This window comes from Ammodytes marinus (genome assembly GCF_949987685.1).
Source record: "Ammodytes marinus genome assembly, chromosome: 2".
Lineage (NCBI taxonomy): Eukaryota > Metazoa > Chordata > Actinopteri > Uranoscopiformes > Ammodytidae > Ammodytes > Ammodytes marinus.
The window spans coordinates 24,954,828-24,971,812 of NC_137231.1; the positions used below are offsets into that span (position 1 = coordinate 24,954,828).

The window sequence follows — 16,985 nt, forward strand, 5'->3', positions numbered from 1 at the left end:
AAGTTTTTACTTCCTGATAGTCATATTTCCTGTAAACCTGAAGAGACCCGCCCACATGAAGGCAGAGTCACTAGTCTCGTCTTGCTCAGACCTGCGCAATTATGACGCGCGTCTTGCTGAGCGCACAGCATTTTTGCAGCATTTTTGCTGTGCGCTCAGCAAGACGCGCGTCATAATTGCGCAGGTCTGAGCAAGACGGCTCCTACTCAAACGAGGCTAAAGTCTCACATCTCCAGCTTCATGAGTTTTTTTTAACACAATTTTCATCTACTCCTTATATTTTTGTCCTGCATGTAACAATTTGAAATATGCAGTTATTTGAGGTTTAATATATATTATTCAACTTTTCTTTCATTACTATATAATTTATTTGCATAAGATGAAAATAGAAAGGCCACTGCAATTTCTCGATTCTGATTGGCTGGGAGTCGAAGGCACACATTTGATGTACTTTTACTTTACTTTTCCTTCCATTTATATATAATTTTTTTCTACAACCCTAAGAGGATCATGTTTGAACTTTTACTCCACTCAAAGCTTTGTGATATTTTTAGTGACGGCTTTACAGATTCAGATCAATAATGCAAAATATACCCTAAAAAAAAATCTGATGTATCAATAATTAATAAAGATAAGATATTAGTGATCTCATGGCTACCTTGCTGTATAAAAGCCTATAGTTAAAAAAATATATTTAAGCCACCTTTTCCATATGCAGTATTGATTGTATAGGCCTAATATTCACATCCATAGTTATAATTCAGTTGTATAATATAAGTTACTCTGAAATCGGCTAGGCCATTCAGCATAATTTTGGTACTTTCAGTAGGCTATATTTTGATGCTAATACATATACTACGTGTTTCTATGGTGTAATTTTGTTTTGAAATTAACAACTTGTTGAATTATGATTCTTAAAATATACTTTAATAATTTTACTTTCATCTCCCGTCTGCAAAAAAGTATCTAGGTAGTAAGTAGGCCCATGACATTTAAGGTATTATTTCTGGGAAATATTCAAGGTGCAAATGTGTACAAAACACAATGAATGTATTTGCGGATGTTACTGCAGTGGCTATGGCTGCTGCTATTTTGAGAATGGACAAAAGACACTTATAGGCTCAGTTTTACAACTTCTCGCTAAAGGCTGGATCGACTTACCAAACCATTCAGGACAGCAGAGTCACCCCCTGTTACAACTTGTCTGACTGAAAATATTCCTAACCATCGCCTTCTTGAATTACACCTCTTGTCTTTAGTTGCGTAAGCTTCTTTTATATCTTTCTTTTTAAATTGATTTCTTCCAGCTGGATCTTTTTTTGAAGCACCACTTAAAAATAATCATACTAATAATACATTGCACACAAAGGTGTTTTTAATGTGTATTCCATATACTGTGTTTCAAATGGTTTGCTTACACAACAATGCAATGTAGAAATTGTATAATAAAGGCCTACGTTTATATTATAGTTCTCAGGCATAGCAGATCTACTTAAATGTCAATTAAGATTTAAAGATCATCCCACATATTTATTTTTTTATGTTGTAAAGATTAAAGAGGTCCAAACTAAATAGCAGTACATAGTTTAAATACATTTTGTCTTATTTGAAATACTTAAATACATCTTAACTTAGACATCAAACATTCCCACATTTTAAATTCTCTAACTTTCCCAAGTAATTTATGATCCAAGCGGATGTTGTATTTCCAGAGGATTCACTTGATACATTTCCAGAGTATTGCAGTGATGTTTTTCATTCTCGTCACCTGTTATTCTTGGATTCAGGTAAAAACAGAAAACTCACTCTGAATAAACTAAGACATTTAATCTTCATCTATTTGCAACACACATCTGACGTTTCTCTGACGTGATATTTGGGCTTGTATAAGACCCACTTTATCTGATTGGAAATGTTTGTAGGAAAAACCAGAAAAGGGCTTTCCTGTTTACAAAGTGGAATTCCTTCCTCGATATCTTCCACCGAGGAAAGTACACAAGAGTCAACAATAAATGGAACTCATAATGAAAAACTTTGTTGTCTTATTTTGCTTTGTTTAGTCATGTAAACCTAGTGTGTGGGAATGACTTTAATCTTATCCTAGAATACATATTATTACACAAATGTTCATTTCCCTCTGCACTACCTTCCTCTTTTTACATTGTTGTATCTGCCAGCATCAAATTTTCATCCCTATTTTTAAGAATAACCAATTTCCAACTTTTTAAATAGCTAACTGGTGTGTGTGTGTGTGTGTGTGTGTGTGTGTGTGTGTGTGTGTGTGTGTGTGTGTGGCTACTGCTAGTATTGATTAGATGTTAAAATGTACAGGATGTGATACAGCCTCTAACTTGATTATTTTGCCATATCAGGTAGGAAACTGTGTTGTTTTTCTGCTCAGATTCTTGTAGCCTACATTCAATATACAGTGCGTGCCACTTTGTTTATCGATTTGGATAGCCTGAGTCACCCTCACATTACGTAAAACAGCAAACCAAATTGTTTGAAACTGTGGTTTGTCTATTTTCTATAATTCCTCCCCAGAATTTACAAATGCCTTTATATATGCCATTCATTGCATAAAGTAAGCTAAATAATGAGGAGTCAAATCAATGATAAAAATAATAATTTTGAACCACTCTACGCAAGAGAGGTAGCATGAAGTAATGAACAATTGCATATAATGAATATAATATTTTGTGGTATGGGAAAAGAGCACAACTTGGATGAGACTAAGTACAGATAATAAAGCAATGTCAAGACTCCTTGGTGTGTTGGAGGAACCTGACGTAATACATATCTTTCTGCTTGTGCCATCTGTAATAGATCACCTTTTAAAGAAAACATTTCAATCCCTAAGTGTGCTTGAGTTTGTGTGTGTGTGTGTGTGTGTTTATGTGTGATTTTCCTCATCAAGAAGTGGGAGTGTGCCCTAATCTAACACAGATGGAAACAAAGAGGACAGACGCCAAACTAACTATACACCCGCCCAATACATCCTCCACTACCATGTTATGCGGGATTAACACACAGTAAAAACAATGAACACAAATTAACCAACGCTAATAAAATCACTGTTAGTGTTAAGAAAAGATGGAACTATCTTAAGGGCTAAGTGGCTGTGATTTCCTGAGGAAGGGATGGGTTGAATAAAGAGGATAGTGGTTGCGACAAATGTCTCCTGGTGCCAGCTGGTTAACCGCACAGATACACTGTCACCCACAGCCTGCCGTAGACTGCCAGAGGTCACTGGAGGCGTGACAAATCAACAAAAGACCTGTGCCAGTGTTTATGTAATTCACCGCTCTCCAGAGTCAGTTTAAATGCTCCAGTACCGTAGAAAAAATGTTTAAAACTAGAAAAAGTGGACCAGAGTAGATCATCTCAAAATGTCAACACGATAGAAACAAAGACACTTGGGTTCCATTCACTGCATGTTTAGTGAGTAGGCTACATATTGTGCAATAAACTGTGTACAGTATACTTTTGTTTTTTATTTTTTTGTATAGGCTATAGCAGATGATCATTATGCAGTATTTTAGTTGTATAAGGTTATTTATTCCCCTTATCCATTGTATGCATCTGGTTAAACTGTGAGGGATCAATTTAGCCTTAATCTTATCTTATCTTTTGTCATCTTATCACAAAACATGTAGCCTATCAGAATGCTTCACACAAATCCTTGTCCTATAGTACACTAAGAAGAACAATTCTCCTGTCGAATAGTTTATTTGAATAAACACGTTTAAATATAACAGAATGTTCATATTGTCTCACAAGTGTTAGTTGGGAAGTTATTTATCCTTTTGTAGAAAAAAAATGGTCTTGAGTTCAAAGTAGCCTACCTAGGCTATAATAAAACAAGACTTTTAAATTAATCCTTGCAAAATTATTTGTATCACTATTGTTATCATGAAACATTTTTCAGGAAAGTTTGTGATTTTCCCTGTTTAATTCCTGAATCACTTGGGACCGTCCCGTCAGTATCGGCCCCGCCCAGCAGGCTGCATCATCATCACCATCCGGGCAAGCAGCCACGCTTCCCCGCTGAGGTCACAACAGCCCTCCCCCCTCACACACACACACACACGCACACACACACACACACACACACACACACACACACACACACACACACACACACACACACACACACACACACACACACACACACACACACACACACACCGGCTGGCTCTACCGGAGCGCTCCGATAAAAACTGTGAGCGAAGGAGCAACGAGCACAGTCAAGAGCGACAAAACCCCGAGGAGACTGACTCCGCTCCTGCAGGGACCCTGAGAAGTTGACCATTCAGAAGAGTTAGAACTTGGTAAGAGCTTGTATTTTCGTATTTGTTTTACACAGATGCTCTGGCGCTAAAGATGTATGCATAAGGTTGTTTTCTGCTATTTTAACACCTAAATCTTCTTGTGTCCATTTTCAATCGTACCATCATTAACTGAACTTGTTTAGTTGTTGTGCTTAGTCTTGATGTCTTAAACATTTTGCATGATGTATGATTGGAACAAAAAGTAATCTATATGATAGAATACTATATATGATTGGATAATATTATGGATACACAATCCTCTTCTTATTTAATGCTTATTATGAAAAATTATCTAATTCTCATGTGAATTGAAGTGAGTAATATGATAAGGAATTAGTGCTACCACACCAACCTGCACCCCTGTGTAATTAACTAGTGATGCAACTTGTATGCATAATGTTTGTTGCACATCTGGTTTTTACGTACAAATGTGTGGGTAGATGAAACTACCTTGTGCTTGCTCATACATTTGGCATCTCAACACTTCTCTCACTTCTGTCTTCGTCAGCTCTTCACTAAACTCTCCATGTCCACATCCACCTGTTTAATCTGATATGACTATACAAAGTCCCTCACAGAGTCACATACTCAAGTGAAATCATTCATTTGTGTCATCAAGGTCACAACATTTTCTTTTTGTTGAAAATCAAAAATCACAATGTTATGAGATAGTAAGTGGATAAACTGTGCTGTGCTGTGCTGCTGGACTCAGTGTGTTCTATCCAGGAACATCCCTGTTTTTACACACAGAGAAAGCACAGTTTGTACCACTCAGTACCAAAACCTGCACAGGATCACTGACATGCATGATGCATCTCTTATCTTGCGATGAGCTGGGTCTGCGTCTGCGCTATTCTCCTGAACCCTCCATCACTCATTATGGTACTCTGTGACGTTGCATGTTTAGAGAAAGGAGAGTTTGTATCCGTTATTATCTGCATTCCCGGCAGTGTGGTCAGCTAAAAGTTTGTGGTTGTGACTCATGGGATTGGCGGGTCTGGTCTTTAAGTCTGTAAGACGGGAGTATATCGGTCAGACAGAGGACGGTGTTGGATCGGAGTGTGGGAATAATGGTCAGTGAGTGAGATACAGTATCAGCACTGAGCTGCAGCTTTCACTTGAATCTGGACAAAAACCCTCTGTCGCAACATCTAAGCACCTCCTATCGTTATCAATGGCTTTGATACTGGCTAATAAATCCCATCAATGCCTCCATCTGTGTCTCTCTCTCCTTCTGTCTCTGTGCAGTCCTGGAAGTTGGGATGACTCAGGACTACTCACTGTCTTTCTGCCGAGCTCTGGCGTTTCTTTCTTGCTTTCTTTCTCTTCTCTTTTCTCCCCTCTTTCTGCTCTGTCCATCCTTTCATCTCCATCCACATAGCTAGCTGTCTCATCTTACACTCATCTGTAATGTCAACACCTGCTTATTCTTTCTTTCTCCTGAGGCCCTGTGTCTTTCTGATAAGGTTTCATATTGTGCACGGTGGGAGGCTGTAAAGCAACAATGCCGCCCTCTGTTCTACAGAGGCGGATCACAGCCGGTTTATTGAGGCCTGAATAAAAACCTCATAGTAAGGAATGCATGATTCCTTCTAAGTAGCTTTCTGATACGATATCCCAGGCCATTACGCATCATCGACAAACATGCCACACGCACAAACCTCTCAACTGAAGATACAGCACCTAAACTAAAACAAAAGTTAAACTGAATGCAGGCTTAAGGATCCCAGCAGGTCTAACCAGTTCAAACACACTTTAGGACATTAGGATTAACAGGAAACTGATGCTGCCAGTGCCAACCTGCTGTGACAAGAGAATGGAAATAGGGTTTACAATCCAGTTTAATTCACTATCCGTCAGTGCCAAAGAAAATTAGACTGTAAAAGTGCTACAATCTTTACTGTAAAAGGTGTTTCCTCTGCCAGTTACTCCTCAGGGTGCCAGTGTGGGATAGCCCACCCACTCTTTACTCTATAAAGTATCAATTCTGGCATTTGCATAGAAGAGACACAGGAAACGTTACCTCGGAGATGCTTTAAAGTGCACGGGAAACCATAGTTTTGAACTTCACAGGCAAATGCAACTATGTTTCCTGCACGCCGTCCAACCACACTCACCGCGAAAGACTTTGACTTTTCAGGCCTTGTTACAGAGACAAGAATGTCTCACCTCAGACGTTTACAACCTCAGTGCAGCATCATCATTACACACATCCTCGCTAATGGTCAGGTGAACTCAGCGCTTAGATGTCAACCATTGAGGTCAGCACCTCAGACCAAGTTCCTTTAAATGTATTGAAATTGCTGCCTGACAGGAGTTAAATACAGTGGCGGACAGCATTTACTCTTAGCTTTTTGATTAAAACTCTACGTGTTGTGTATTTTTATGTGTCTTAACATGTCTTGTAATAAACAACAACAAATGAAATGCTTTCGGGGCCAATAATTCTGCAGGGAAAACCTAAATTCACGTCAAATATTTCTTAATTTCCCAATACTACTACTTATCCCAAAAAATAAGAATGTACTATCTATTTCCAAAGCTAATAAGAGATTTGTTGGGTCATCGTCAGACATGCAAAACCCTGAACCACAGTTGTATTTACATGTCTATGTGGGTATATGTCTCTGTTCATGCATTAAATGTTGTCTGACAGACCACAAGAACAGCTTCTCAAAGGAGTAGAGTTGATGGCGCCCACACAGGGCCTCTTCATAGATACCACAGACTTCAGAAAGGGCGGGATACACATATGTTCATGTCTGATGTGTGCATGTTGGAGGGGGTGTTTGTGGTGATATGTGTGCACGTTTCCGAAATGCATGGGGCCTGTAATGGCATGAGTGTAGCAGGAAACACATGTTTTTAGCTGACAGGGCTGGGGCAAGTGAACACAGCTGCACAAAGGAAAACAAAAAGGAAATTGGTTCGCCTAGCCAGTGAGGCTCAGTTGGGGGGTAAAAGCGCAGGTCAACAGGTTTTTTCTATTTGTTTGAGGCAAGGATAGCTTTCAAGGGACCGGTCCTTCTAATGGTGAGTGTGTGAATGCATGTGTTTTAAAAGTAAAATCCCGAGAGGGAGTCTTTGTTCCAGCGAACAATGAGCAGAAAACAGTAAATCTTTGTGTGTTGGGGGGGGTTGATTAGCTCCACGTCCATGAGCTCTTTGTGCATGTGTGTGTGTGTGTGTGTGTGTGTGAGGAGGTAGGCTGTGTGTTTGCAGTTGCCAGCGTAGCGGTTTTAACTCACTGATATATCAAAACACAGCGCTGTTTTCTATTAGGTCAGTCGACCACAGAAAGTGAGTCAGTGGAGAACCAGCCTGCAGAGAGTTTATAAAAACGCAAAGGCATGTAGGCTAAGCTCATGATTATCACTGTATGTCTGGGTCTTTGCTTGAATGTGTCTGACAATGTTTCCTACTTGGATATTCTTCATATTGAGGTCATTTTTTAAAACACTTTTCAGCCCTCATTGTATGCATCTTTCTTTTTTCTTCTCTTTCCCATTTTCCCCTCTGCTCCTCTTCCACTCACCCCCTTCTTCTTTGTGACTCATGTTTACTCACACTTGACTGAGGAGCAGCTCTCCTCTGTAGTCTATACCTCTCTTCTGCATAATGTAACTTCCTCACAAAGGAAAAGAGGAACAAGTCTGATAATATAGTTATTTTTAAGGAAAATATAGATTTGGTTTTCTTGCTCCAGGCTTTCCCTTCCGTTTCCTTCTCCTTCCTCTTAAAGCCCTGAGTCACTTCATCCTCTTGCAGCTGCTGTTTTGCTCCGTTAGACAAGGAATGCCATCAGTATTGTGCAGAGTCTCTACTGTGCGTGCTGCCTTTCGTCGCTGCAGGCTTGTCCAGATTGTGTTGTTTGATATGGTGGTCAGCTTTTCATTTTTAACTCTATTTTCCCCCCTAAAGTGTTTCCTGTTTATTTCCAGCAGGGAAGTTCAAGATGAATTAAGATGAAAGGGAAATGCATTTTTAAGCAGGCCAACCAAGACATAGGCCTTTATAGCACAAACTTGTTTAACTCATTCTCCTATCAGACTGTCCTGGACAGGCTGTTAGGACTTCCTGTGAGTCAATACATCAACACAACTTCAAGTAACTAGAAATGACCTCCGGTTTCCCACAAGCTCCCCACCTTACCCACCCTTTCCCCTCCAGAGGTCTCCCTTAGCAGCAGGAGGAAGGAAGCTGAACAGAGAGAGTTCAGTCGACCAGTGTCGGGGGTTATCCTGCATTTGTTGGCTCATTGTTACTGACAGATTGATGACGAAAGATTTACACGGATAGACTCACAACTACATCCGTGCTCCCTCAACTTACTAAGGGAGTGTTTTTTTTTGTCGGTGCACTTTTGCCAATGTTTTCATTTTGAGTTGTGTATTTCATGTCAGTATTTATTGTTAATATGAATGTGTTCAGAGACATACAAAGAACAGATTCTTGAGTGCCATGCTGTCATTTTTCCAGAATAATTTTTTTGGCTCAAAATTGAACTGTTACAAGAAAAACAGTTTTAAAAATGATTTTCAATGAAAAAATAAATAAAAATCTTGCAAATCCGATGGAGTTTGTAGTTCATATCATGATTGAGTTCATGTCTTTGTCTTTGCTTTTTCTCTACACACTACGTCTCCAGGTATCAGTGCTAACACATGTCTATCCAAACTGAATAAGCTTGTTAAGTCAATTGTTTGTAATCAGTCACTTGTGACTAATACATATTTTTATTCTATTTCCAGCAAATTAAAGATCACTGGAGTAGCCATGACCAGAACAATTGGCCTGTTAATGTTCCTTTCTGCTGTCTGCTGCGGCCTAGCGGACAATGTAAGTACTGCGCCCTCATGACGGGACCATTAACTGAAAGTCCTGTTTACTTAACAAGGGATTATGTCAATACATTTCAATTATTGTGATGAATAACCCATCCATGTCAATATTTGGTCTTGTTAGCATTTTCTTGCATCCGCAATGCATGGTTTGAGATCGCCTAATTCCCTCTGCCCCTCAAAAGCTTGCAAAGAACATTACATAATCTTTTCCTAGAGTACATCTTAATTCACTGTTTGATTTCTGAAACAATATACAGTAGCTCATAAACGTAGTGCAGCCAACTCTCAAATCTTGGGTTTTTGGAACACTGCAAGTGATGATTTCGACTAAAATTAAAGGCAGTTAAATGTGAATTGGGGTGAATTAGTTCCTCTATGTAAAGCCTCAAGTGCCTGCAAGTTTATTTTCACAGTATCCCAAATGCCTGGGTTTGGAAAAAATGCCGTGTGCCCAGTTCCCATGCCATGCCACTCTGTGTTTAACGCATCCCTTCTATTGCAGGTGGAGCTGCGCCGCACTAAGAGAGGGACTCGTTTTTACAGAGGTAGGCCTGACAGGCAGCCAGCTAGACGGACGCTTTTGATAATTCATGTCCAGAAGTCACCTTCACCTTCCTTTGACACATCCTGTGAGCCCCATCACTCTTCTGTTTGTCTTCCTTAATCACACCACCATCACAACTATCACCATCAGATTCTTTCAATTCATGTGTTTGTCTTCCTCTCTCTTTGTCTGCCCTTTATCCTGTCAACCTCCTTTTACACGTTGTGAATAAATTTTTGTGTGTGCCTTGGCTGTATACTCATTGTTTATGTTTGTTTGTGTGTGTGTGTGTGTGTGTGTGTTTTCTCTCAGCGTATTGTTTGGATAGTGAGACGTCAGCAGTTCGTAGTGTTGGGGACAGTTGGCTGCGATGGAGGGGACAGCGTGTGGAGTATTGCCGTTGTGCATTAAGAGGACAAGAGCGTTGTCATGTTGTGCCCGTCCTCAGTGAGTGTGACATAGACGCATACACACAAACAAACACATATGCATGTGCATCGGCTGACCTGCTTCTCCTACTTTCTTATCTCTTTCTGGTCATACTCTTTTGTTTGCAGTAAGCAAAATATAACCTTCTGTTTGTTCATTTGTCTGTCTGTCTTGCTTGCCTGCCCTTACTGACCTCTGTCTGCACTTTACCTCTAACTTGCTGTCACACAACCTCAGATGATTATTTTGGGTTGGCTTGCCTCGATCATGTGGCCAAATCCCTGTTATTTCAGTGCATCCAAACGAAGAGCTTGTCGGGGCTTTGTGTTTCTCACTGGGCCCGGTTTAGGCTGAGATTGTTTGAAATACTCCTGCCACGCAAGCCCTTGTACGCACTTTCACCCCCATTGACGAATTCTGTGAGGCATGACTGCCCCTCCCTTAGACAAATTGCAACCACATTTTCAGTCTGCCAAACTGCACCGTCTGTGAGCTCACCATACCGCAGGGGGGAGCGAGTGGGGTGCTGTTATTCTGAACGCTAGCCTTTAGGAAATGTTGAAATAATAAATGAAAAACCTGACTGGTGATGGCATCAAAGTCGTTCTGCTCTAGAAAGAAACCTGGAGCATGACAGATATTTTAAAAGAGAAGCTATGGAGATGTTGAAGAGGTCCATGCACACACAGAACCTTGCAAAACACTCAGTGTTACCGCTTTAAATGTGACACACATGGCCAAACCAACCCACTTAATTGTCCATATACGCAAGTAGTCGTACCCAATCAATCGAGTTCTGATTATTCAAATTGTTGTGCTGAGGAATTGGATGACATATAATTGACTAACTCTGCAGTCTGCTCTCTGTTTGCCCCTTCCAGACTGCTACGTGTCTCAGTGCTATAACGGAGGAACCTGTAAGGAGGCCGTGTACACCTCAGACTACATTTGCCAGTGTCCGCCAGGCTTCAGTGGGACTCGGTGTGAGATCAGTAAGTCCACAACTAACTCTTCAATCCACGGCACAATTATTTACTATTAACCTATGAATTCATTATCAACTGATTAAGTAATGAATGATTAAACTATGTGTCTATAACGTGTCAGAAAATAGGGTCCAACGTGACAATCCAAAGACAACTTTTACTGTAAGAGCTAAAGTTATTGGTCAATCGATGAACTATGTGTAAATAGATTAATAGATAGTCAGAATTGAATAATAATGTAAGTTATAGTTTAATGTCTGTTTAGTCTTCTTGTGCTGCAACAAGTACCATTGTACACCCTGGCTATTCCAAAATGTAATTTGCACATTTTTGTTTGACCTTTTTCATTCAATAATAAACCGAGTCATGTCCAGAACAGCTGGCCAGTGACACAACACTGATTAAAACGTTCTACAAACTTGTTAATGACTCCAGATAAATTTACAGTCTGACCGTGTGACTCAAGCAGTAGGTGTCATGGGTCTGTGGTCTGGAGAGAGGAAGAAAGGATCAAAAACTATGGAAAGAAATTCTGGGATATTTATTTTTTTCAGGTTCAGGGACACTCCACCCTCTGAGTGGGACAATAATTCAAACCCCAGAGTTCTCAGCCAAGCCATTTCAGCGAATGAGCGTAATGAGTTACAATGTCCAGACTCTATAAATCTGATAGTCGTTACGATTATCAAAGTTTATATGTGGTCAGTGTTTAAAACCACTAACTGGAAAAATCCAATATAGCTGTCATTAGAACACAAATCTTGAGTTGAATGTCTTATAAGAAATACATTTTTTATTTTATAATTTTCCAAATATATTTCCATATCCAATAAAAAATGCTTTATTGGGTGAGAATGAATGGCTGAGGTCAGTTATTAGAGTGATATCAGTCTCGTATATAGAGGAATGACACTTTATGCAGTTTAACACTGTGCCTTTCTCCAACAGACACCAGAGAGAAGTGTGTCGTGGGGCAAGGTGAAGGATACCGCGGCACATGGAGTATAAGCCTGTCACGATCCGAGTGCATCAACTGGAACTCAACATCTCTAAGAGGAAGGAGGTTCACAGCCAGAAAATCCGACGCCAACAGTCTTGGACTGGGCAACCACAACTTCTGCAGGTATATTAGCGATGCAATCTGTTTAATGTCTGTAGGAATTTATGTCACAGAGAAAAAAGTGCAAAAATTAAGAATTGAAAGATGTAGCAATCTGTTTAATTTGGCGAAACCTTGTTGGGAAGATTCAAAACAGTTTGGTTCGGGACATGTTTTGTCATCTTTTTTGTGATAAATCAACATGTTTACTTATTGACATGGCCTCAACCTCAGGAACCCTGACAAAGACGACAGTCCTTGGTGTTACATCTACAAAGGCACTCAGATCATCTGGGAGTTATGCTCCGTGCCCACATGTCCAGAAGGTACGGCCTCACAAAAAGCGAATAAGATAAATGAAACACCAGTAATGAAACCGTGAATCACCTCAACACTTTCTGTCTTTGTGTATTTTGGAGCAGATAGGTACAGAGAATGTGTGCTGGGTTCCGGTGAGACGTACAGAGGCACGGTGTCTGTCTCCAAGAGCGGCTCTCGCTGTCTCCCGTGGGACTCCAATGTTGTCAAACACAAACTCAACACGGCTTGGAGGTCTGATGCTCTAGTGCATGGGCTGGGCAGCCACAGCTTCTGCAGGTAGAGATGATAACACATCACACACAATATAAGAAATATAACACACATGAATGTAAGCAGAAATAGAAGAATAACTCTAAAATGCATTTCTTTCTTTCTTCCTTTATCCAATAGAAATCCAGACGGCGATGATGGTCCATGGTGTCACGTCTATTCCAACAGGCGGCTGACCTGGGAGCTGTGTGACATACCCAAATGCTGTGAGTTTCCTTATTCTCGTGATTTAATTTTGCTGCATTGTTAGATGTAAATTCCGGTGCTACCAGTTCACTTATTTCAGGAACCAAAATTCTTCTCTGCACCTCTTTTTTAGCGAGACGTCCATCCTTCATTCCCACTCTCGGCCCACGTGGGCCCACCACTAACAACAACAACAACAACAGAGGTAGATCACCTTCTGGTCCAGTGCAGATCACCAAGACTCCGTTTCCTGATGCGTTTGGTGTTTATTCATTTTACTGTAATTTACTCTCTGTAGCAACTTGTGGCCAGCGTCAAGACAACACCCTGAATCGCCCGGCGTACCGCATGTTTGGCGGCCGACAGAGCGACATCACGGAGCAGCCGTGGCAGGCGGTCATTAATGTTTACCAGGCCCGTCACAAGAAACACTTTCACAGATGTGGAGGGGTCCTCATCGACTCCTGTTGGATCCTGTCTGCTGCACACTGCTTCGAGGCCAGGTAGGAATGACTTACATCCATCAAACATGCACAATCAACATGAATAACTTAGCATGTTTGCAAGGCGACATATAAACATGTTCCCTGTCTCCTACAGTGACAATGCTGAAAAGTTGGAAGTGATTTTGGGGAGAACGTTTCGGAAACAGAACTCCAGCAGCGAGCAGATTTTCCAGGTTGAGAAGTACTGGATCCATGAGAAATTCGACAATGAAACATTTGACAACGACATCGGTGAGTGAACATTTTGAGACAAATCATACTCTTTTTCTCTTTAAACTTAAATTTCAGTTTTTACATATAATATTTATTATAAAACAGCAGAGTTTAAGCCTTCTTAACAGCGAGTGATGAAAATGAAATTAGCCATGTTTTCCCCCAGCGGTGATGATATGGAACCCTAAGTGGGCGGCAAAAGCTTGTACAAACTTTAAATCATCCCACATTTTCCCATTGCATTACCCTGACTTTCCTACGATCCCTTTGCCCTTGCAGCTCTTTTGAAGCTCAAAACGGACATTGGCATCTGTGCTGTAAACTCCCCGGAGGTTCTTCCTGCGTGTCTGCCTGAACGTGGGCTGGTGCTGCCCGACTGGACTGAGTGTGAGATCTCAGGCTATGGAAAAGACTCAGAATGTAAGCAAACATCGTGGCACTCTCTAATTATAGCATAGGCTGCTTGCTGCTGCTGTGGCAAATTGATCTCACATGTGAGTTGGTGGCACTTTTGTGACTGACCAGCAGAGGGCAGTGGAGGCTTTACACAAACTTTTAATTGATTTATTTTTGGATAGCAGATATTAAAGGTACACTATGCAGTTTCAGGTGAGGGGATTATTTTACATTGGCAGAGCCTGCATTTAGTTGATGAAACTTTTGGAATTTTTAATATATTAATAATTCTAAAATCATAAATCAAACAACGAAATGATGTTGAGGCACCTGGAACAAACTGTGGGTCCTGCTGCTGTAAACAACAATAGTGAAACAGTAACCTTTCAGGAAGCTTTCTAACTTCAAACAGTGTTCCAGGGATAATTTTTTTCTTATCCAGTAATGATAATATACCTTAGAAAATGTTCTCTTCTCTGACACACCCAGAGTTTTCTAGCGCATCTTTACCATTCTGATTTGAAACATTTAATCCACAGTTTCTGCAGAGTACTCTGAGCGTGTTAAGAGAGGTTATGTCCGCCTGTGGCCTAGAGAGCGCTGCGTCCCAGATGTGCTGTCTGGGCGCACGGTTACCTCCAACATGCTGTGTGCAGGTGACACTCGAGGCCTGGACGATGCCTGCAAGGTGAGAACACCTCATTTTTACACTTTAATATCTTAATAAACGGATGCTGATAACATGACTGAAGCATATTTTCTCTCTCTCGCCAATTTTCTTCTTCTCTTTAGGGAGACTCCGGCGGACCGCTCGTCTGTCGAAACAATGAGAAGATGACTCTGATGGGGGTGATCAGCTGGGGCGATGGGTGCGGGCAGAAGGATAAGCCTGGGGTCTACACTCGCGTCACCCATTACATCGACTGGATCAACGGCAAAATTAAGGCAAACCCTTTATAAAAAGGTAGAAGATGAGGAGAAAGATGTACCCATAAACACAGTGGGTAAAACAACAAACACAGACATGTTTATCGTTGAGAAGATAGACACAGAGAGACCCACAGGACTCTTGAGTCTGTTCAGAGTTTATCCTTTGTTTCCTCAGCAATGCGTCCACCAAACTGGAGGAAAGAGGAAATGTCAGTATATTCCCCTGCTCCTTTGTGCTGGTTTATACAAAGCAGTCAGAAGTTGTAGACATTCAGGTCAGCAAAATGAAACTTCAGTCAACATAGGCATTTACAGTAGGGGAGAACGGGGTAAGTAGGCACACTTTTTACTCCAGTGAGAATTGCTCATCACCAAAACATCTGTCAATAATCATTCCTACATTAAATTGAAGCTTAAGGTGTTGGCTAGAAATGTGTGTCTCTCTTTTTTTCCAACTTATTGTAATGAGGAAGTAATTTACCATCAAAGACACTCTGACACATTGTGACAACCAACCCCATCAAGGGGTCGGTTGTCACACACTATGGGGTTGTTTGACACAATGTTATCTTAATGGGAAAAATCTTAAAAAGAAGGCAAGGAGGCAGAACCAAATTTGAATGTTTAATTGCATTGTCAAGTTGACAAATAGGCCTACATAACGTTCTGTAGCCTTGGCAGCTGGTCTAGTTTGGGATGCACTGGGTTGTTTTGATTTTGTTGCCCTTTTTTCTTTTGCTTGCTAGCTGCCTTTTCCTGCTCTATTCTTTCCTTCTCTGGGGTGTCAGTGAGGATACAGCTTGACAATGTATTTCGTTATTGGGTTCCTTTTCTGGCTGCAGCCTTGAGATAACATGTGACAACCAACCCCCCAAAAAATTTGACGACCAACCCCAACTTGAATTTCTTGCTAGCATCAAGGCCAACAACCATCTGACAACTAATTAGCTTGCTAACCACAATCTAAACTATAGTTTACCCTTCACACTTTCTGAGGGTAACAAGTGTTTTGTTATAAACCCATTGTGTAAAAGCCTAGAAGAAAAATACTGAGAAGCAAAATATTTTGAATTTGACATGAAAAACACAAAACATCCTCTCACCTGAAATGCAGCTGTCTTCCTCCAAGGAAGTCTATGTATGTGACCTCTGATCCCAATTCTGGACCTTTTTTACATCAACATTTCAGAGCTAGCGCGCTCTGGTGGCGAGATATAACGAATGTGACATCCAACCCATGTGACAAATTACCCCGTTCTCCCCTACTTTTTGCACGGTACAGTAAGTCACATAGGAATGTAGGCATTTTTTTTCTGTACAAAGATTGTGTTTAAGACTAAGTCATGTTGGCTTAACCAGTTTTTAATACAAAACGTTCTTACTTAGTGAGCTTAACTTGATGGGTTTCAGGCCTTCATCCGAAACACAAAACTTATCTGCTGGTTCAGATTCTGCCTTTATTGCAGTTTTTAACTCCTTCAGCTCCCTATTGCCTTTTAGACAGGAAAAGATTTGAGGAAAATCTCACTTGTTCTCCACAAATTTCTTTTTGTTACCAGATTTTCCAGAACACTTTTCTACCTGACACCTGGGTTGAGCCCAGCATGTATATAACTTGTATATTGTGTGATTGTTTATTTTATATTGAAAATGACTGAGCTATCCGTTTCTGTTTAGCATTAAACTGCTTATTGACTGCAAAGCTTAACAAACTCACTTTTGTTCTGCAACTTGTGTTTAGTTGTTTTGTACTAAGTTAATATTTATGTGTGTACTTTAGATTTTTTTGGAAAAACGTTTTGTATCTATGTGTCCTGTAGATTAATAATTTATTGTCGCTGTCAACATAACCACATCTGTCAACTTACTACTTTGTCAATAAATAATATTTGGAATAAATCTTTTTATACTCCATGCTTTGTTTACCTTT

The 16,985-nt window shown here is 40.4% G+C and overlaps 1 protein-coding gene across 3 annotated transcripts; it reads left to right on the forward strand.

The window, feature by feature from the left end:
* Positions 1 to 4,191: 4,191 nt before the first annotated feature.
* On the forward strand, positions 4,192 to 16,962 carry plat (plasminogen activator, tissue). 3 transcript variants are annotated; one of them, XM_080040816.1, is made up of 15 exons: positions 4,192 to 4,331; positions 9,083 to 9,170; positions 9,678 to 9,804; positions 10,032 to 10,166; positions 11,030 to 11,140; positions 12,083 to 12,257; positions 12,468 to 12,559; positions 12,656 to 12,830; positions 12,945 to 13,030; positions 13,144 to 13,215; positions 13,309 to 13,513; positions 13,611 to 13,747; positions 14,009 to 14,149; positions 14,665 to 14,813; positions 14,918 to 16,962. In XM_080040816.1, exons 2-15 carry the CDS (start codon positions 9,108 to 9,110, stop codon positions 15,083 to 15,085), a joined length of 1,836 nt encoding a protein of 611 aa, XP_079896942.1. In that variant the 5' UTR covers positions 4,192 to 4,331; positions 9,083 to 9,107; the 3' UTR covers positions 15,086 to 16,962. The 3 variants fall into 3 exon arrangements, with proteins under 3 accessions (XP_079896942.1, XP_079896943.1, XP_079896944.1); XM_080040817.1 differs by having other exon boundaries at positions 9,678 to 9,720; XM_080040818.1 differs by lacking the exon at positions 10,032 to 10,166 and having other exon boundaries at positions 9,678 to 9,720.
* Positions 16,963 to 16,985: the final 23 nt, after the last annotated feature.